At 35.6% G+C, this 21,773-nt stretch overlaps 1 protein-coding gene across 3 annotated transcripts in view; it reads left to right on the forward strand.

Moving 5' to 3' along the window:
* Positions 1-21,773, forward strand: part of CRY1 (cryptochrome circadian regulator 1) — a 107,985-nt gene that overhangs the window by 53,776 nt on the left and 32,436 nt on the right. For all 3 annotated transcript variants that reach the window (XM_055328623.1, XM_055328622.1, XM_055328621.1), the window contains exon 2: positions 7,516-7,624. In XM_055328623.1, the coding sequence (XP_055184598.1) occupies positions 7,516-7,624 (109 nt within the window). The remainder of the gene's footprint in view (positions 1-7,515; positions 7,625-21,773) is intronic.

A 21,773-nucleotide genomic window follows, 5' to 3' on the forward strand; every position in this document is an offset into this window, starting at 1 on the left:
TATTGTATTTTTTAAAGATTTTATTTATTTGACAGAGAGAGCACAAGCAGGGGGATCAGGAGTGGGAGAGGGAGAAGCAGATTCTTTGCTGCTTAAGAGACTGAGCCATGCAAGTGCCTCCTTATGAAATTTTAATGTATACTGTTTTCCTAGAATGTATTTATCTCCTTTGTAAATTAAGGAAAGATTGTACTTTTTGTCTAGAATTTTACTAAGTCTTACTCAACATTACAGAAAATCATGTCACCAAAGGCAGTACTACTTACAGTGTTTGAGTCACCAATAATACAACTGTATCACTCTGTTTTTGTAGCTCTTGAATTTAAAATGATTCTGGATGTAGGTTAGACATTCAACTAATTCATTGTTTTCTTTTGTTATACTCAGATATTTACATTTGGAAGTATGTGTTATTTTTAAAATATAAGTGACCTTCCTTTAATTTCTCCCATATAGGGATCCCTGGGTGGCGCAGCGGTTTAGCGCCTGCCTTTGGCCCAGGGCGCGATTCTGGAGTCCAGGGATCGAATCCCACGTTGGGCTCCTGGTGCATGGAGCCTGCTTCTCCCTCTGCCTATGTCTCTGCCTCTCTCTCTCTCTCTCTCTCTCTCTCTGTGTGACTATCATTAAAAAAAATATATATATATATATATATGTCCAGAACCTTAATTTTTATTTTATTTTTTTTAAGGATTTTGTTTATTTGAGAGAGAGAGAACACAAGTGGGAAGAACGGCAGAGGAAGAGGGAGAAGCAGACTCCCCACTGAGTAGGGAGCTGGCCGTGGGGCTCAATCCCATGGGATTGTTTCATGCAGAGGACGGAAGATATTTTCTATGTGATTTTAATTATTTTTTAAATTAGCTTTTTAGGGTCAGCAATGAATTATTTTGATGTAGATACTCTAAGTGTAATTTTCTTCTTTGAGCATATGATAAGATATATTTTATAAACTAAAGTCAAGAACCAGATGGTTTTATTCTGGTATGATACATTTTAATTTGTATGCCTTGTTTTCAACAACCGTGGGATTATGTTGTATCCCATCATTGCCTTTTTTAGACTATTTTATAGACAGAACTAGAAATTCTGGTTATATAAAGCTATTCTAGCACAGGCGAGAAAGTAGGTCATTGTGACGGGGAGTATACCAAACCGCCCATTGGTTGCTATAGCAATGACCTACTTTAAGAAACTATTTCTGTTGATTCATGTTGAAATCATCTGTTGGAAATGGTATAAGGAAACTCATGGCATGTAGTTTTGTTTTTTTTTTTTTTTTTTTCCTAATGGCAGTAAGTTAGCGATCTCTGGAGGTTTAAAAAAAAAACTTTAATATTTTTAAAGCTAAGGAGTTTATTTTCTTACTTAACACCCATTCTATTTATTTTGAAGTGATGCAATTAGCAATGTAAATAACAGGAGAACTGTGCTTCTGTATAGCTAATATAATTATGCAAAGAGTTGTGAGTTTTACTACCCTTTGGTCTTTAAAAACTAACCTGTTGCATGTGGTTAATAGCTTTATTAACTGAGCCTCCAAATGGGTATCATAATATGCCATATTAAGAGAAGATCAGAAAATATGTTCCTGTTAAAAGTGTACCTTATGTATTTTCAAAGTATTATATTGAATTATTCCATTGAATATTAGAGGCCTGTTCTGAGGCACATGTAATATATAAAGGCTGAAATTGATGTGTTCTCTGGAACACACTGAATCTGAACTTTGGCAGAACTGACTCTTCCTGATTAAGGGTAAAGGATGAAAGGTTAGATTTTTATATAACACCCTTTCAAATGACATTATTATCCCTTTAGCACTGAAAAGAAATCTTACATGTCAGTGAGTTGATACTTTGAACCTCTTGGATATTAGAGGTTTCATTTTATGCTATTATCAAGGAAGGATTATATACTTAGATAAGTTGATTCAGGATCTTAATTGCACTGTGTCTTGTGTGTGTGTGTGTGTAATTTTAATCCTGTGTTAACATACAGTGTTATATTCATTTCAGGTCTAAATATAACGATTCAGCAATTCCATATATTACTCAATGCTCATCAAGATAAGTGTACTCTCAGTCCCCTTCCCTATTTCATCCATTCTCCCACCCACCTCCCCTCTGATAGCCATCTTTTCATTCTCTGTAGTTAGGAGTCTGTTTTTTTATTTGTCTCTTTCTTATCCCCTCCTTTCTTAATTTGTTTTATTTTTATTTTTTTTAATTTTTATTTATTTATGATAGTCACACACAGAGAGAGAGAGAGAGAGAGAGACGCAGAGACATAGGCAGAGGGAGAAGCAGGCTCCATGCACTGGGAGCCCAACGTGGGATTCAATCCCGGGTCTTCAGGATCGTGCCCAGGGCCAAAGGCAGGCGCTAAACCGCTGTGCCACCCAGGGATCCCTGTTAATTTGTTTTATTTCTTAAATTCCACATATGAGTGAAATCCTATTGTTTTTCTCTGACTGGCTTATTTCACTTAACATTATACTTTCTAGATGGCTATATGTTATTGTAAATGCCAAGGTTTCATTCCTTTTTATGGTTGAGTAATATTCCATGGTATATCTAAATATATGTATATCTGTATATCTTCTTTATCCATCTTTTGATGGACACTTGGGCTGCTTTCATTGTTTGATTATTTTAAATAATGCTGTAATAAACAGGGGTGTGTGTATCCCTTTGAATTAGTGTTTTTGTATTTTTTGGGTAAATACCCAGTAGTGCAATCCTGGATTATAAGAAAGTTCTATTTTTAAACTTTTTATTTTATTTAAATTTTTAAATTTTTTATTTTAAACTTTTTGAGGAACCTCTATACTGTCTATAGCATGACTGCACCGGTTTGCATTCCCATCACCAGTGCACAAAAGTTCCTTTTTCTCCCATCCTCACCAACACTTGTTTCTTGAGTTTTTGATTTTAGCCATTCTCATAGGTGTGAGGTTATTTGTCATTGTGGTTTTGATTTGCAGTTCCCTGATGATGCATGATGTTTATCTTTTCATGTATCTGTTGGCCATCTGGATGTCTTCTTTGAAGAAATGTCTATTCATTTCTTTTGCCCATTTTTAATTGATTATTTGTTTTTTGGGTGTTAAGTTGGATGTTTGGGTGTTATGTTCTTATATATTTTGCATACTAACCTTTTATTGGAATATGTCATTGTTAAATATCTTCCTCCATTCAGTAAGTTGTCTTTTAGTTTTGTTAATTGTTTCCTTCTCTGTGGAGAAGCTTTTTATTTTGATGTAGTCCCAATAGTTTATTTTTGCTTTTGTTTCCCTTGCTCCTGTTATATATCTATTCATGTTCACATTGCCTTGTCACTGGGAAAGATTTTCAATGACCCTTTGTTCAAAGTCACATTCAGGAGAAATTATGAATCTGAGACAATTCTTCATACAGATGTAAACATCCAGCTAATTATCTTCTGTTGTCATGCCCAGGTATTTACATATAGAAATATATGTTACTTTTTTTTAGAAATATAAATTATTCCAAGAGGAGAATAATGATAACTTCTGCACTATCAAGTGCTAGTAATTCTACCAGGTGATTTTATAGTGTTTCTAGTTTTTTCAACAAACAAGATAACTCTATGGGTTTGGGCTTTTTTTAATTCTATTTTTAATTTTTTCAATAGGTTATATTGATCACATGGCATTCGTTTACTAAATATAGAAACCAAAACACAGGGTAAGAAAACTGCACAGTTAGGAAAGAGACATAGATACTAATTTGAAATACATCAGAAGGGGAAGAATACATAGATACTTAATTTCAAATACATCTGATGTATTTGAAATATATCAGAAAGTGATGTCTATATATGATAGCTATAATATAAAGTGAATATGAACATTTCTCTAGGATGAGGCCATTGTGTCCTGTGGTAGTTTAGATGATGGGGAAATTACTTTCACCTCAAAGACTGAAGATTAATAGTATATGAACTTGAAGAGATGGAAATTGAAGAGAAGGAAATTCTAGGCTGAGGGAAGATCATGGAGCAAATTCCAGGAGAGTGGATATGTGGCAAGAAGAGTAGTTTCGTATGGTGGGAAGGAAGGGGGAATGGTAAGAAATGATCCTGGGGGGGAATCCCTGGGTGGCTCAGCGGTTAGCGCCTGCCTTTGGCCCAGGGTGTGATCCTGGAGTCCCACGTCGGGCTCCCAGCATGGAGCCTGCTTCTCCCTCTGCCTGTGTCTCTGCCTCTCTCTCTCTCTGTCTCTCTCATGAATAAATAAATAAAATCTTTTAAAAAAAAAGAAAGAAAGAAAGAAAAATGATCCTGGAACCCTAAGATAGTGACCAAGCAAAATAATGTGTTCTTTTCCCTCAGAAAGATTTGGTCTAGGGATCCCTGGGTGGCGCAGCGGTTTAGCGCTTGCCTTTGGCCCAGGGCGCGATCCTGGAGACCCGGGATCGAATCCCACGTCGGGCTCCCGGTGCATGGAGCCTGCTTCTCCCTCTGCCTGTGTCTCCGCCTCTCTCTCTCTCTGTGTGTGTGACTATCATAAATAAATAAAAATTTAAAAAAAAAAAAGAAAGATTTGGTGTAGTACATAAAATGGATTAGAATAGGGAAGAGATGTTGGTAGGAAGGTGTTTTTAAGGCATTGCAATAAATAATACCAGCGAGAGATAACAAGGGCTCGAACACAAGTGGTATGAAGAAGGGGACCAAAAATAATAGATAACACATAATTGTGCTTATTATGGATCAGCCACTGTTCTGAGGGCTTCAAGTATATTAGTTAATTTAATTCTCACACATGCTGTGATATAGGTGCTTTTACTATCCCTGTCACATAGGTAAGGAAAATTGCACTTTTCAGGATTTATTGAAGGACAGTAATTTGTTGCTAGACTTGTTAAATTATGTGACATCCATGTAATGCTATGAAACCATCAAAATTGATGCCATAGAAGTATGTCTATTGTTTTGAAAAGATATTTACTGTGTGTTAAACCATGTTTGCAGTAGATACAGTATTTCTCAGTTTGTTTTACTCTGAAAGACTGTATGTTCCTTATCAATTTTGTACCTTTTATGAAGTAAAAGAAAAAAAAAAAGCAGGCATGTTTCTCTCTTTACTCCCACCCCAAATTCCCACTCCCCAAAGGTAGCTGTTACTAATAATTTGTAAGTATCCTGCCAATAATTTTCTTATGCACATACAGCATAAGTAAATATGTGCAAATTTTATCTTATGAAAATAATAGATGCATTTGGGTTTAGAAGGCACAGTGCAAAGGTACTATATTTTTTAAAGTACATATATTTGTATTTACTTCTCTGTATTTGGGTGTACTTCTTTAATTTTTATGTGAAATTACAATGCTGTAGATGATAACATCTGTGGAAGAAAAACATCATACTATGGAAGAAAAACAACATACTTAAATATATCTATTCCTTTGTTTTATGCAGTATCAAAACAAAATTAACTCTTTGGTTGCATTTTCCATTGTAGCATGTTGCTTTAGTCCATAGCATTCTCTACAGTGTTTTTGGTTCATAGGGTGTTTATTGAAAAGAATTAAGGATGTTTATTTAGCCTGTGAACAAGAAAGGGAAAAATAAGGCCAGTTATTAATTAATCCAGGCTTACTTGTTTATTTTATGTATTAATCAGGGTTTTTTTTCTTTTCCCATTTTTTTTCCATCTGTCATTGACCTGTTTCACCATATGGAAACATTTCCATTCTGAAACTAATGGTACAAAAGAGATTTGAGGATTATATCTGCCTTGGATTATCCTTCCAGGACATTTTAGTTTTGTACTGTTTAAGAAAATGTAAATTTGCTAGTTCATTCAACTTCTTAATTTTTTATCTGACTGCTACAGTGTAAAAAAACTTTTATCAAGCAAATCATAAAATTAGATGCTTTCTAATAAACATCACCAAACATGTAAATTATTCAATTATGGATAATTTTCTAAAACTCAGGTACTTTTGTATTGGTTTAACAATAACAATCTTCTCCCCCAAAGTATTTGTACATTTGTGGTGGTAGGTTGGGGTAGGGGTCAGTGTTAGAGCAGTGACTGGTTCCAAACCCAGACAGAGCAGGTATGAGGTAAAACATAAATGTGAAGATAGAAGAGTTTATTTCCTATTTGTTTAAAGACAATTATGCGGCATCCTAAAAGTGATATGATGGGAGTCCTTGTGAGAATATCAAAAGAATATCAAACTTGACTAAGTATACTGATGTTACTAATAACTACAACTGTAAAAAATTAACAAAACTTTATTGATGAAATGATGGGATCAGAATAGGCAGATGATTTGGACTGAACAACTTCCTAGAATAATGGTGTCTGGTAGAACTTTCTGCAGTGATAGAAATGTTCTTCACCTGTGCTGTCCAATATGGTACGACTAGGCACACATGTGGCTGTTGTGTGTGGCACACTAGGCCTTAAAGTGTGGCAAGTGTGACTGAGAAACTGAACTGTTAATTTTGATTAAATTTAAATGACTATATGTTCTTAGTAGCTACCGTATTGAACAACACATTTCTGAAACATGCCTTTCATTCATATTTACTACTCACAAGTAAGACACAATCACTATTCTCAGAGACCATGTGGCCTGTGGAAAAGGCATACAAATATTTAACCTTGCCATCAGATACATGAAAGAAGCAGAATAAAGAGGAAATAAGATATGTCCAGCTGAGGGGAATAAAATCTACATGAAATGTTAGAGAAATTAACATGAGGCAAACAGGTTGAATTTTCCAGGGGTGACCTCTTTTTCAGATTTGCCCTTAGAGACTGCTCCATTTCTTCACAATAAAAGATACACAGTAAGCAGTCTTTTGGTGCTGCCCCAGAATTTCCCAACATATCTATCATGTGTAAATCTTGTTGATACTTATTTCATTGAGAAAAATCCATCTGTCTCATGAAATTTTTCTTTTTTAGTTAACCTGGAATTAACTGAGTTAATGCCACATAATTTAACAACTTATTATCAGTTTTTTTAATTATATAAGAAACTTGAAAATTGGCATTATGTTTTCTCTCTCTTAGATGATTACAATATCCCCTAATACTCAAATTCTTAAATTACTCACTTGCTTGGAGTGATTAAATAGGATGTTTCCATTTTTTTTTCAGTAGAAAAAAATTTTTTAGATTTTTCAAAGTAGCTTCTCTGTTTGAACCTGAGTTCATTTCATCAATGAAACAAATCACTTCATTTATTATATAATTTTTATGTTTACAAATTAAACATTGCTAACATTCACTCACTATTATTTAAATGGAAGTTAGTGATTTAATTTAGGGATTATATTAAAACACCGAGAAACTTGTAATTAAAAGATTATAAATATAATTTCTGAAAATAGTAATTTATAGATCAGTTAGAAATAAGAGATAATAAAATTATGAGGTTGGCATATCAATTTTTAGAATAATATGCTTTTGTAATACTTTATCTTCTAAACACGCATGTTTAAGAATTTTAATATTTTTCTCTGTAGATTTTTGCTTCAATGTCTTGAAGACCTTGATGCCAATCTGCGAAAGTTAAACTCTCGTCTGTTTGTGATTCGTGGACAGCCAGCAGATGTGTTTCCCAGGCTTTTTAAGGTAATCTTAAAAATCTTTGCATAAAGTAATAATCTTTTGTCAGAGAAGACACATATTTGATATATAAAGTATTTGAGGTAATTTAAGTTTTGGGAAATTCTTTTTATTTAATAAAAGTTTCACATGGCAGAATCAGACAGTGAAAAAAGTGATTTACAATGAAAAGTTAAATCTTCCTTCTGCTTTAAGGTGCTAGTTCCCTTCCCAGAAGCAACAACTACTACCAATTTCTTATGTATGCATTAGAAATTTTTTTTGCATTAATAAGACTATATATGTGCATGTATCTGTATCTATTTATCTAAAACCTGTAGGTCCATCAATATATATAAATCTGCATTTATGTGTGTTACCATCCCCCTTTCTAATAACAAAGATAGGGCACACATATTTTACACCATATGTGCCATGCTTAGCAAATGCTAAGCGAAATAAGTCATAGAGAGACAAATACCGTATGACATCATTCCTATGTGGAATTTAAGAAACAAAACAAGCAAGCAAAGGAAAAAAAAATCAAGAAAACGGGCTCTTAACTATAGGGAACAAACTGATGGTTACCAGAGAAGAGGGGGTGGTGGGGGAAGGGATGGGTGAAATAAATTAAGTGATGGGGATTAAGGAGTGCTCTTGTGATGAGCACTGAGTGGTGTATAGAATTGTTGAATTGCTGTATTATACCCCTGAAACTAATATAACAGTGTATATTAACTATATTGGAATTAAGATAAAAAAGATAAAGACAAAAATATCACAAAACTTTTATTTACTTGTTTTAAAAAAATTAAGTCAGCAAGTCTTTTGTGATTTTTGTTTTAAGGTTTCTTCTACCTAAATTAACATATTATTGGATCAGACTACCTTTTGCATTTAGGTGCTGTCCTGGTCTTTATCGGTTTAGCAGAAAAGGAGTGATTTCCACTTGGGCCATAAAATACTGTTACATAAAAATACACACAGACACATGGGGTGCTTACTGTTTTATTCTGATTTATCCTTGGGCTAATATCATGTAAAATATGACTTATGAAAACTTCATTCCAGATTATATACTATGTATAGAGCTGTAGAAGGAATTAATTCCTTTTTTTTATTGCTTCGATGTTTTTATTTTTACTTTTTGTTTAGAGATGCTACATGCATGTGTTTAAAAAAAAAAAAAAAAGAGCCTGAAAGGATAAACAATAAAAAACAGGTCTCCTTCCCACCCTGTACCCTCACACCACCACTTCTCTGAGGGAAAATATACTTCTTTTGTTGGTAACCAGCTGACTCATTTATATTATTGTCTCTGGTTTTATTATTTTAGTACAGAAAATAGAATAGGTAAGTAATCTGGGACACTTGGGTGGCTCAGTGGTTGGGCGTGTCTGCCTTTGGCTTAGGGTGTGATCCCGGGGTCCCAGGATCGAGTCCCACACTGGGCTCTTTGCGTAGAGCCTGTTCTCCCTTTGCCTATGTCTCTGCCTTGCTCTCTCTGTCTGTCATGAATAAATAAATAAAGTCTTTAAAAAGAAATAGATAACTAATCCTGTTTCCCACTTGGGAGGTGAAACTGCTATAGGTGTTTGAGATGACAGTGGTTCCAGTAGTGATGTTTAGTATGTATCTCTCCTCTCTGGAGCATTCACTTATTCTATTTTTATTGAGTAGATGTAGGGATAGAGTCAGAGCATTTTTATATACACGTATTTATATATATGTCTGATAAACTGTTGTATTTTCTGGTGTGTTTTCTAACTTAGAATTTTTCCCAGTTCTGAACTTATATGGGGCTTTTTTTAAAACTTTTTTTTCTGTTCTGAAGAAATGATAAACTTAGCAGATACCAATGTAGGATACACTATTAAGCATATGAAATTTACATAAATTATTATTATGCAATTAAATCTTCTACATCTTCCACATTTGGTCCCAGAAAGGTAAGCTGCCAAAACCATGTACATTCTAGGCCTGGCAGAAACTTTTTTTGTAAAGATTTTTATTTATTCATGAGACAGAGAGAGAGAGAGAGAGACAGGCAGAGGGAAAAGCAGGCTCCCTGGGGGCAGCCCAGTGTAGGACTCGATCCCAGAACCCCTGGGATCACATCCTGAGTCAAAGGCAGACGCTCAACCCCTGAGTCACCCGGGCACCCCTGGAAGAAACTTCAATGAAGAGTTTAAACATTAAAACATTCTCACTATATCCAAGAAACAGGGACTAAAGTCTTTATGGATGATTTCACTGAATTGTAACAAAAGTTTTATTCAGAAATCACAGAATAAATCAAAGTACATCTACAGCCACTAACACTAACATTTCACATACATAAAATTTATATTATGCTTTTTGAGTTATTTTTGATTCTTGCTCTATTCTATAGCACATGCTTATTTTTTTTTATTTTTTTAAATTTAAATTCAATTTGCCAACATCATATAACACCCAGGGTTCATCCTATCAAGTGCCCTTCTCAGTGCCCATCACCCAGTCACCACCCCACCCTCCTCCCCTTTTGCAACCCTTTGTTTCCCAGAGTTAGGAGTTTCTCATGGTTTGTCTTCCTCTGTTTTTTCGCCACTCAGTTTTTCCCTCCTTTCCTTTATAATCCCTTTCACTATTTCTTATATTCCACATATCAGTGAAACCATATGATGATTTTCTTTCTCCGATTGACATCTCACTCAGCATAATACCCTCCAGTTCCATACATATTGAAGCAAAAGGTAGATATTCGTCCTTTCTGATGGCTGAGTAATATTCCATTTTATATATATATATTATATATATATATATATACCACATCTTCATTATCCATTCATCTGTCGGAGGACATCTTGGCTCCTTCCATAGTTTGGCTATTGTCGACATTGCTGCTATTAACATTGGGGTGCAAATGTCCCATCATTTCACTACATCCATCTTTGGGGTAAGTACCCAGTAGTGCAGTTGCTGGGTCGTAGGGTAGCTCTATTTTTAACTTCTTGAGAAACTTACGCACTGTTTTCCAGAGTGTCTGTACCAACTTAACATTCCCATCAACAGTGCAAGAGGGTTCCCCTTTATCCACATCCTCTCCAACATTTGTTGTTTCCTGTCTTGTTCATTTTAGCCATTCTCACTGGTTTGAGGTGGTATCTCATTGTGGTTTTGATTTGTATTTCCCTGTGGCAAGTGATGTGGAGCATTTTTTCATGTTCTTATTGGCTCTGTGTAGGTCTTCTTTGGAGAAATGTCTGTTCATGTCTTCTGCCCATTTCAAGACTGGATTGTTTGTTTCTTGGGTGTTGAGTTTGATAAGTTCTTTATAGATCTTGGATACTAGCCCTTTATCTGATATGTCATTTGCGAATATCTTCTCCCATTCTGTAGGTTGTCTTTTAGCTTTGTTGATTGTTTCCTGTGCTGTGCAGAAGCTTTTTATCTTGATGAAGTACCAGTAGTTCATTTTTGCTTTTATTTCCCAGCATAAGATGGGTCTTGCAAGAAGTTGCTGTGGCCAAGTTCAAAAAGGGTGTTGCCTGTGTTCTTTAGTATTTTGATGGATTTTTGTCTCACATTTAGATCTTTCAGCCATTTTGAGTTTATCTTTGTGTATGGTGTAAGAGAATGGTTCAGTTTCATTCTTCTGCGTGTAGATGTCCAATTTTCCCAACACCATTTATTGAAGAGTCTGTCTTTTCTCCAGTGGATATTCTTTCCTGTGTTGTCAAAGATGAGTTGACCATAGAGTTGAGAGTCCATTTTTGGGTTCTCTATTCTGTTCAATTGATCTATCTGTTTTTGTGCCAGTACCATACTCTCTTGATGATCACAGCTTTGTAATACAGCCAGAAGTCAGGCATTGTGATGTCCCCAGCTTTGGTTTTCTTTTTCAACATTCCTCTGGCTATTTGGGGTCTTTCTGATTCCATACAAATTTAAGATTATTTGTTCCAACTCTGAAGAAAGTCCGTGGTAGTTTAATAGGAATTGCATTGAATGTGTAAATTGCCTTGGGTAGCATAGACATTTTCACAATATTTATTCTTCCAGTCCGTGAGTGTGGGATGTTTTTCCATTTCTTATGTCTTCCTCAATTTCTTTCAGAAGTGTTCTGTAGTTTTTAGAGTATAGATCCTTTACCTCTTTGGGTTAGGTTTATTCCTAGGTACCTTATGGTTTGGGGTGCAATTGTGAATGGGATTGATTCCTTAATTTCTCTTTCCTCAGTCTCATGTTTAGTGTATAGAAATCCTACTGGTTTCTGGGCATTGATTTTGTATCCTGCCACATTGCTGAATTGCTGTATGAGTTCTAGCAATTTTGGGGTGGAGTCTTTTGGGTTTTCTATTTACAGTATCATGTCATCTGCAAAGAGGGAGAGTTTGACTTCTTCTTTGCCAATTTGAATGCTTTTTCTTTCTGTTGTCTGATGGCTGCGGTTAGGACTTCTAGTACTATGTTGAATAGCAGTGGTGAGAATGGACATCCCTGTCATGTTCCTGATCTTAGGGGAAAGGCTCTCAGTGTTTCCCCATTGAGAATGATATTCACTATGGGCTTTTCATAAAGGTTTTTATGATACTGAGAAATATTCTCTTTATCCCTACACTTTGAAGAGTTTTAATCAGGAATGGATGCTGTATTTTGTCAAATGCTCTCTCTGCATGTATTGAGAGGATCATATGGTTCTTGTCTTTTATTGATGTGATCTGTCACGTTGATTGTTTTATAAATGTTGATTCACTGCACATGCTTATTTGAATAAGAGCTTAATTCAGCAGATAGTGATTGAGTGCCTATTATGTACAAGACAGAGTTCAAGGGGGTATGGATATTCTGGTGAACCAAAGAGAAGACATTCCTACCTTGGCAGAGCTTATATGATAGTGGGAAGGAGGCAGATAATAAACTAGTAAATATGCAATGTCAGGCAGTAATAGGTACTAAAATAAAGTGTGGGATATTAAGTGCCGAGGTAAGGGAAGGGTAATTACTTTATATGGAATCATGGGAAGCTTAACTTCTAAGATGATCTATATGGCAAACATGTGAAGGGACTGAGCCATGTAAAAATATCTGGAGTGTGATATTGTGAATCCACAACATTCTGCACCTTGTTCCATCAAAAGGTCAAGTTTAAATCTGGGGTGGCCATATAACTTACTTTGACCTACTGCCAAGGACGACACTGAGTTCCAAATCCTAAGCCTCAAGCAACGTTGAAGTCTGCCTTTGCCCTTTTAGAATGCTTTTTGTATCATGCAGAGAGTATTGGCTAAAATATCAAATTATGGGAGACTGTGTAGAGATAGAGGGCCAATCAACAGCCAGCACCAACGTCTGAGATGTAGAAGAGATTATTTTAGATCCTTTAGGCTCTGCCAAGCTGTCAGCTGATTGCAAGCTCATTTGTGAGCCCAGGTGAGATCAACAGAACCACACCATCTAGTTAATTGATAGACTTGTGAAGATCATTTTGAACTGCTAAGATTACTGTAACATGGGGAAAGAATGTTGTAGGCAGAGGGGACAGGAGTTACAAAGGCCTTCATATGGAAGTGTGCTATGACTTGTTTAGGAACAACAAGAAGGCTAGCATGACTAGAAGCAGTGAGTGAAAAGCAGAGAAAGGGTCAAAGATGTTGCAAGGAGCCAGATCACAGGACTCTGTTTATAGACCATGTTTAAAAGTTTGGCTGTTACTCTGAGTGAAATGGGATGCCGTAGAAATTTTTGAGTAGGAGTGATATGATTTCACTTATGTTTTCTTTTTTTTCTTTATTATTGAAGTATAATTGACATTCAAAAATTTTTTTTTTAATTCGACAGAGAGAGAGAGAGGCAGAGACACAGGCAGAGGGAGGCTCCATGCAGGAAGCCTGACGTGGGACTCGATCCTGGGTCTCCAGGATCACACCCCGGGCTGCAGGCGGCGCTAAACCGCTGCACCACTGGGGCTGCCCTTGACATTCAATGTTATATTAGTTTCAGGTATAGAGCATATCAGCTTAACAATTCTATATATTAGTGCTCACTGTAAGTGTGGTCACCGTCTGTCACCATACAATGTTATATATTATTGATGATATTCTCTATGCTGTACCTTTTGATCTCCATGACTTATTTATTTTATAACTGGAAGTTTGTATCTGTTAATCTCCTTTATCTGTTTTGTTCCTTTTCCTACCCACCTTCCATCTGGCAACCACCAGTTTGTCCTCTGTATTTAAGAGTCTGTTTGGTTTGTTTGTTAATTGTTTTGTTTTTTAGATTCTATAAATAAGTGAAATGATATATTTGCCTTTCCCTGTCTTACGTATTTCACTTAGAATAATATACTCTAGGTCCATTTGTATTGTTGTAAATGGCAAGATTTCATTCTTTTTTGTGACTGATATTCTAGTGTGTGTGTGTGTGTGTGTGTGTATAGACACACACACGCAACATCATCTTTATTCATCCATCTATCAGCAGATACTTAGGTTGCTTCTGTATCTTGACTGTTATAAATAATGCTGCAGCAAACAGAGGTACATATATATCTTTTGAATTATTGTTTTCATTTTCCTTGGGTAGATACCCAGTAGTGGAATTACTGGATCATATGGTATTTCTATTTTTAATTTTATGAGGAACCTCTATACTGTTTTCTACAGTGGTCGCACTAGTCCATATTCCCACCAACATTGCATCAAGGTTTCTTTTTCACCACAGTCTTGCCAACAACACTTGTTATTTCTTGTCTTAATACTAGCCATCCTGAATGGTGTGAGATGATATCTTATTTGTGGTTTTGATTTGCATTTCCCTGATGATGAGTTATATTGAGCATCCTTTTTTTTTTTTATCTGTTGGCCATGTGTATATTTTCTTTGAAAAATGTTTATTCAGATCCTTTAACCATTTTGTAAATTTAAATTTAATTAATTAATGTATAGTATATTATTCATTTCAGAGATAGAGTTTAATGATTGATTCATCAGTTGCATATAATACCCAGTGCTCAGGACATCAAGTGTCCTCCTTAATGCCATAAGAGACTCTTAGCTGTAGGAAACAAACTGAGAGTCATTTGGCCATTTTAAATCAGATTTTTGGAGGGGATTTTGATGTTGAGTTTTATAAGCTCTTTATATATTTTGGATATATCATTTGCAAATATTGTCTTCCATTCAGTAGATTGTCTTTTTTGTTTTGTTCATTTCCTTCATTGTGCAGAGCTTTTTATTTTGGTGTATTCCCAATAGTTTATTTTTTATTTTTATTTTTTCCCAATAGTTTAATTTGCTTTTGTTTTCCTCGTCAGAAGAGACATTCATAAATATGTTGCTAAGGCTAATATCTCAACAATGAGAAGAAAGTGAATATGCCACAAAATCATGGTTGTTTTTTTGTTAACCTACTAGGGAGTTGAGGCCACAGAGAAACCTAAACTAAATTCCTTAAAGAGATGAACCTTTCATAGAAAAGAGACTCATGTCTCTATCCATGGGGACACAGCAGAAAAAGAAGGGAATCCACTGTAGTTGAGAGTAAAAAGAAACCAGTCAAAATCTACCAAGCTTTTCATGGTCACATGTGGAGTCTGACACTTGTGGAACAATAGTAAATGGCCTAACATATGTATAACTATAGACCTAGGAAAAAAGAGGGGAAAGAGAGTGGGACAGAAAAAAAATGTTGGAAGATACAATGATTAAGAATTTTCTAAAATTTTTTTCAAATATTTTATTTATTTATTTGAGACAGAGAGCACACATGTGAGGAGGAGAGGAGAAGCAGGCTCCCTGCTTAGCAGGGAGCCTGATGCAGGGCTCCATCCCAGGACCTGGGATTATGACCTGAACTGAAGGCAGATGCTCAAACGACTGAGTCAACCAGGTGCCCCAAGAATTTTCTAAAATTGATAAAAGTTGACACTTGACAGTGTCAAGTCAAGATGCTCAACAAAACCCCAAACAGCATAAATGTAAGGAAAACCACATATTGCCACATCAAAGTCAATTAACTGAAAACCAAAATTAGAAAATTCTATAAGCAGCCAGAGGAGAAAAGACATATTCAGGGAGCCACAATAAGAATGTTAGTGTTGTTTGTATCGGAAACAGTTGAGTCCAGATGGTACTTGAATGACATCTTTAAAGAACTACAAAAGGGATGCCTGGGAGATTCATTTGGTTGAGCGTCCAACTCTTGGTTTCATCTCAGGTCATGATCTCGTGGGTTGTGAGATTGAGCCCTGCATCGATCGGCTCCTTACTCAGTGGGTAGTCTGCTTGAAAAATTCTCAAAAAAAAAAAAAAAAAAAAAAAAAGAAAAGAAAAAAATTCTCTCCCTTTGCCCCTCCCTTCACTTGGGTACTCTTTCTAAAAATAAATCTTTTAGAAAAAAAGAACTACAAACAATTTTGTTAACTTAGCAGAAATATTCATTAAAAAAAAAAAAAAAGTAGTGGTGCCTGGGTGGCTCAGTCAGTTAAGCATCCAGCTCTTGATATTGGCTCAGGTCATGATGTCAGGGTTGTGAGAAGCCCTGTGTCATGCTCTGAGCTCAGGGGGGAGTCTGCTTGAAATTCTCTTTCCCTCTGCCCTCCCCCAAAATAAATAAATAAATAAATAATTTTTTAAAAAAGGAAGAAGGTAGTCTACGACTGTACCATTATGAATGTGCCTGATCTTGTCTGATCTTAGAAGCTAAGCAATTAGTACTTGGATAGGAGTCTGCCTGGGAATACCTACCTGGTGCTGTAGGCATAGATAGATAGCTATCTGGTGTTGTAGGCATAGATAGATAGATAGATAGATAGATAGATAGATAGATAGATAGATAGATAGATAGATACATAGATAGATAGATACATAGATAGATACATAGATAGATAGATGATAGAAAGAAAGATTGATTTAAAAAAGTAAGATGAAGGCATTTTCAGGTAGACAAAAACAGAACAATTCATTTCCACAGATTTATACTATACAAAATACTAAAGGAAGCTCTGCTAGGTGAAAGGAAGTTATTCTAGATGAAAGACAGGATCTGCAAGAAAGATGAAAGAGCACTAAATATGTGGGTAAATATAAAAGACCAACCTTTTTGTTATTTTTAGTTATGTTATTTATCCTATTTTCTTTAAAAGACTATTAACAGGTTAAAACCAACTAATAGCAGTGAATTGTAAGAGATAATACCAGTATTAAAGGCTTATAACATACAAAAGTAAAATTTATAAAAGGACCACACAAGATGGAAGCAAAAGAAATACAAGTATCTATAAGTTCTTATATTATTCAATAGTAATATATGATTTGAAGGTAGACAGTGATAAGAATGCACAGTGATCTAAAATAGCATAAAGAGCTATTTCAAAAAAGTTAATAGAGTTTAAAATGGAATACTAAAAATACTTGACTCATTCAAATGAAAGCAGATGGATAAATTTAAGCTCAGCTATATCAATTTTATTCAGTGTAAATGGTCTACTTTAAGCTCACGATTTAAAAGGCACAAGTTGTCAGACTGGATAAAGAATAAGCAAGAACCCAAATGTATACTGATTAGAAGAGACATTTTAAAAATATGAAGAGGGGCACCTGGGGGGCTTAGTCAGTTAAGCTCCCAGCTCTTGATTTTGACTCAGGTCATGATCTCAGGGTCCTGGGATGGAGCCCTGTGTTGGGCTCCTTACTCAGCGGGGAATCTGCTTAAGGATTCGCTCATCCTCTCCCTTTGCCTTTCCTCCTGCTCATGCTTTCTCTCTCTCTCTCAAATCAATAAATCTTTAAAAAATATAAGAATATGAAAAACAGATGCAGGTTTCTAGCTGTAGAATGAATAAGTCACAGGAATAAAAGGCACAGCATAGGGAATGTAGTCCATGATATTGTAACAGTAATAGTGTTTTTTAATCATAGATGGTAGCTACATTTGTGGTGAGGATAGTATAACATATAGAGAATTTGAATCAGTATGTTGTAGGTCTGAAACCAGTGTAGCATTTTGTATTAACTCTACTCAGATAAAAAAAAATTAACAGTTTGAAATGAAAAAGATGTAAACAGTAAGCATAAGGAAGCCAAATTCAAGACAAAATTATCGGGATGCCTGCGTGGCTCAGTTGTTGAGTGTCTGCCTTTGGCTCAGGGCTTGATCCCTGGTATGGGGATTGTGTCATGCGTCAGGCTCCCTGCGAGGAGCCTGCTTCTCTGTCTGCCTATGTCTCTGCCTCTCTCTGCATCTCTCATGAATAAATAAATAAAAATCTTAAAAAATATATATGAGAAATTAAGAGCAATCTTACATCAAGAAGATATAACCATTATAAATGAATATATATATACCAACTAACAGTATAAAATATGTTAATCTCAAACTGGTAAACTCTGTTACTGATAGAATATAAAAAAATTAATGAAGATATGGATAATATGAATAATGCTATCAACCACTTTGGTGTACTAATATTTGCAGAACACTATGCCCCAAAACTACACTTTTTTTTTTTAGTGCATATGAAATACTAAGACCATATGTTCAGCCACAAAACATATCAATAATTTTTTAAAAACCAGCATCTTTTATAGAATATATTATTTGACTTTAATAGAATGAAATGAATGGTAAGAAAATTGCAGATATTTATAACTGATAATAGAAATAATACACAAAAATTTATGGGACTTAACATACTTCAGTTAAAAAATAGTGTTAATACTAGGATAATGTTTTTAAAATATTAAACTTTAACTTGCTATTAAAAAACAAACATTTATGGGATTCAGCTACAGCAGTGCTTTGAGGACAATTAATAGCTTTTAGCACTCTATTAGAAAAAAATCAAAGAACTAAGTCCACCTTAAAAAATAGAAAAAAAGAACAAATCAAGCCTATAGTATATAGTAAGTAGAAGAAAGGGAATAATAAACAGAGGAATGGAAACCAATGAAACAAAGCAGGCAAACAATAGAGAAAATAAATTGCAATACTCAGTTTATTGTCTCTCAGTTCTAATCTATCCTTCTAGGTCCTGCTTTGTGATAGTGAAGCTGGATGCTGTTAATATTTCTCCTTTGTCAGCTGGCTTGATGCTAGGTTATGTCAACAGATGTTGGTAGTTCTCTGCAAAGTCATAATAGGAGAAAAGTGGCTTTCCTTATTGGTAGCCCTATGCTTTTTTCTTGGGACATTAGCCAGCAGTTGAGCATGTGGGAGACCCAGTAGTATTTATTTCAGCTTCCCTTTTGGACAAGCCCCTGCCTAACCACATCCTCTGGCAAATTTCCCTGCCCCCAGGCCACTTACACAGACCAACTCCAGCTCACCTATACCCTGTAGGAAGTTTTTCAGCCACCCAAGGTGCTATTCCTATGAACCAGGTCTGCCTAGCCCTTTGGCAAGTTCTTTCCCTCCAGGGAAGGTTTTGTGTTATTGTGGCAGCAAAACCCAGGCATTGAGGTGTGAATATCAATGGAGGGTTCTTTTCTTAATTTCTTAGTAGCTGTATTCTGCAATTGCTAATTTTGGACACCTTAGACAACAGAAGCCACATAAGCAATTGTAAATTTTCTAATCGCCACATTAAAAAAAGTAAAAAGAAACAGATGAAGTTAAGGTTAAGAATATATTTTATTTAAAAAAAATATTTAACCCAGGATATCAAAATATTTTCCTTTCAATATAAGATGATTATTCAAATTTTAAGCTATTTTAACTTTTTTTCATATGAAATCTTTGAAATCCAGCATATATTTTATGCTTACAGCACATCTCTGTTCCAGCTACCTACATTTCAAGTGCTCAGAAGCCACTTCTATGGCTAGTGACTATATACCATATTGGATAGTGTACCCTTAACTCATTCTCTTTTACTCTTTGTCATTGTTGACCACCTTTTACTTGCTAATAATCCTTTATATTAAATTTTCTGTGTTCAAACTGCTGATGTGGTTTCTTTTCCTGACTGAATGAACCCTGATTGATTCAGTCAGCAAAGCCAAAAGCTAGGTCTTCGAAAAGATTAAATTGATAAACTACTAACAATATTGATCAGGGTGAAAAAGGGAGAAAATTACTTTTATCAGGAATAAAAAGGGGGATATCAATAGAGATTCTCTAAATTTCAAAAGGATAGTAAAAGATGTTAAAACATAATGCCAATAAATTATATGACTAAGATGAAAAATTTCTTGAAAGTAGGAGTTATAAAAGTCTCAGAAAAAAAATGAATAGCCCTATTTTAGTATATGTGCTGCTGAAGCAAGCACAAATAGCCCTATATCTCTTAAAGAAATTGAACTTATAGGGGCGCCTGGGTGACTCCATTGGTTAAGCATCTGCCTTTGGCTCAGGTCATGATCCTAGTGTCCTGGGATCGAGCCCCACATTGGGCTCCCTGCTCAGCCTGGAGCCTACTTCTTCCTCTCCCCCCTGCCTGCCACTCTGCCTATGTGTGTGCTTGCTCTGTCTCGTTCTCTCTCTCTCAAATAAAATCTCTCTCTCTTTTTTTTTTTTTTAGAATTTTTTTTAAATTTTATTTATTTATTAGGCAGAGGAAGAAGCAGGCTCCACACAGGGAGCCTGATGTGGGACTCAGTCCCAGGACACCAGGATCACGCCCTGAGCCAAAGGCAGGCGCTTAACCACCGAGCCATCCAGGCGTCCCAAAATAAAATCTCTTAAAAAAAATTGAGTTTGGGGATCCCTGGGTGGCGCAGCGGTTTGGCGCCTGCCTTTGGCCCAGGGCGCGATCCTGGAGACCCGGGATCGAATCCCACGTCGGGCTCCCGGTGCATGGAGCCTGCTTCTCCCTCTGCCTGTGTCTCTGCCTCTCTCTCTCTCTCTCTCTCTGACTATCATAAATAAATAAAAAATAAAAAAAATAGTTTGTATCTATAAAAAAAAAAAATTGAGTTTGTAATTGAAAACCTTCCTTATAAATAAAACTCCAGGCCCAAGATTGCTTGCTTGCTTTCTTTCTTTCTTTCTTTCTTTCTTTCTTTCTTTCTTTCTTTCTTTATGATAGTCACAGAGAGAGAGAGAGAGAGAGGCAGAGACACAGGCAGAGGGAGAAGCAGGCTCCATGCACCAGGAGCCCGACATGGGATTCGATCCCGGGTCTCCAGGATCGTGCCCTGGGCCAAAGGCAGGCGCCAAACCGCTGCGCCACCCAGGGATCCCTCAAGATTGCTTTAGATGTGAATTCTATCACATATTTGAGAAAGAAATCATACCAGTTTTACAACACCTTTCAGAAAACATAGGAAAATGTAGGGAACAATTCCCCAAAACACTTCTTTTATGAGACCAGCATAACTTTAATACCATACTCTAATATCAAAACCCGAGGAAGAAATCTTAAGAAAAAAAGTAAGGATAGCCAGTGTCCCCCAGAAACAGGCTTATATCCTTAACAATATATTAACAAATTGAAATTAGCAATATTTTAAAATAATGCTACCTCAATTTATCCCAGGAATACAGAGTTGGTTTAACATTATAAAAATCAATTAAAGTAATTCTTCCTATTAAAAGAATAAAGGAAAAGCTATTACAGTTATCACAATAGATGAAGAAAAAGCATTCAGCATCCATTTATGGTTTGCTTAAAACTAGGAATAAGCAAACTAGGAATATAAACTTGGTAAATATTAATTTGATAAAGGCTGTCTTTTAAAAAAAATTATTTACCTATTTGAGAGAGAACATAATGAATGAAAACATGAGTAGGGAGACAGAGACAGAGGGAGAAGAAGAAACAGGCTCCCTGATGTGCAGCTTGATCCCAGGACCCTGGGATCATGATCTGAGCTGACAGCAGACATTTAACCAACAGAGCCACCCAGGTGCTCCGATAATGATGGTCTACTAAAAACATAGCTAATGTCATTCTTAATGGTAAAATAAAAAGTGCTTTCCACCTAAGATAGGGAGCAATCAAGGATATAAACTTTCACTACCAACTGAAAGCCTTGCAAGTAGAATTGGAGAAGAAAGAGTAGATAATTAGTTTACTAACTTACCCTCATCCCCATATTCTCTACCATAGCATTATATTTTTTTCTAATAGTTATTATGTATTTATTTCTTAAATTTACCTTTGTGTTGCCAGTCTTCCTGTAAGCTCCAAGAGGGAGGGACCTAGCATTGTATCCCCCTGTAATAAGAATTATAATATTCCATGTATGAA

This window comes from Nyctereutes procyonoides, unplaced genomic scaffold (assembly GCF_905146905.1).
Source record: "Nyctereutes procyonoides isolate TBG_1078 unplaced genomic scaffold, NYPRO_anot_genome, whole genome shotgun sequence".
NCBI classification, from domain to species: domain Eukaryota; kingdom Metazoa; phylum Chordata; class Mammalia; order Carnivora; family Canidae; genus Nyctereutes; species Nyctereutes procyonoides.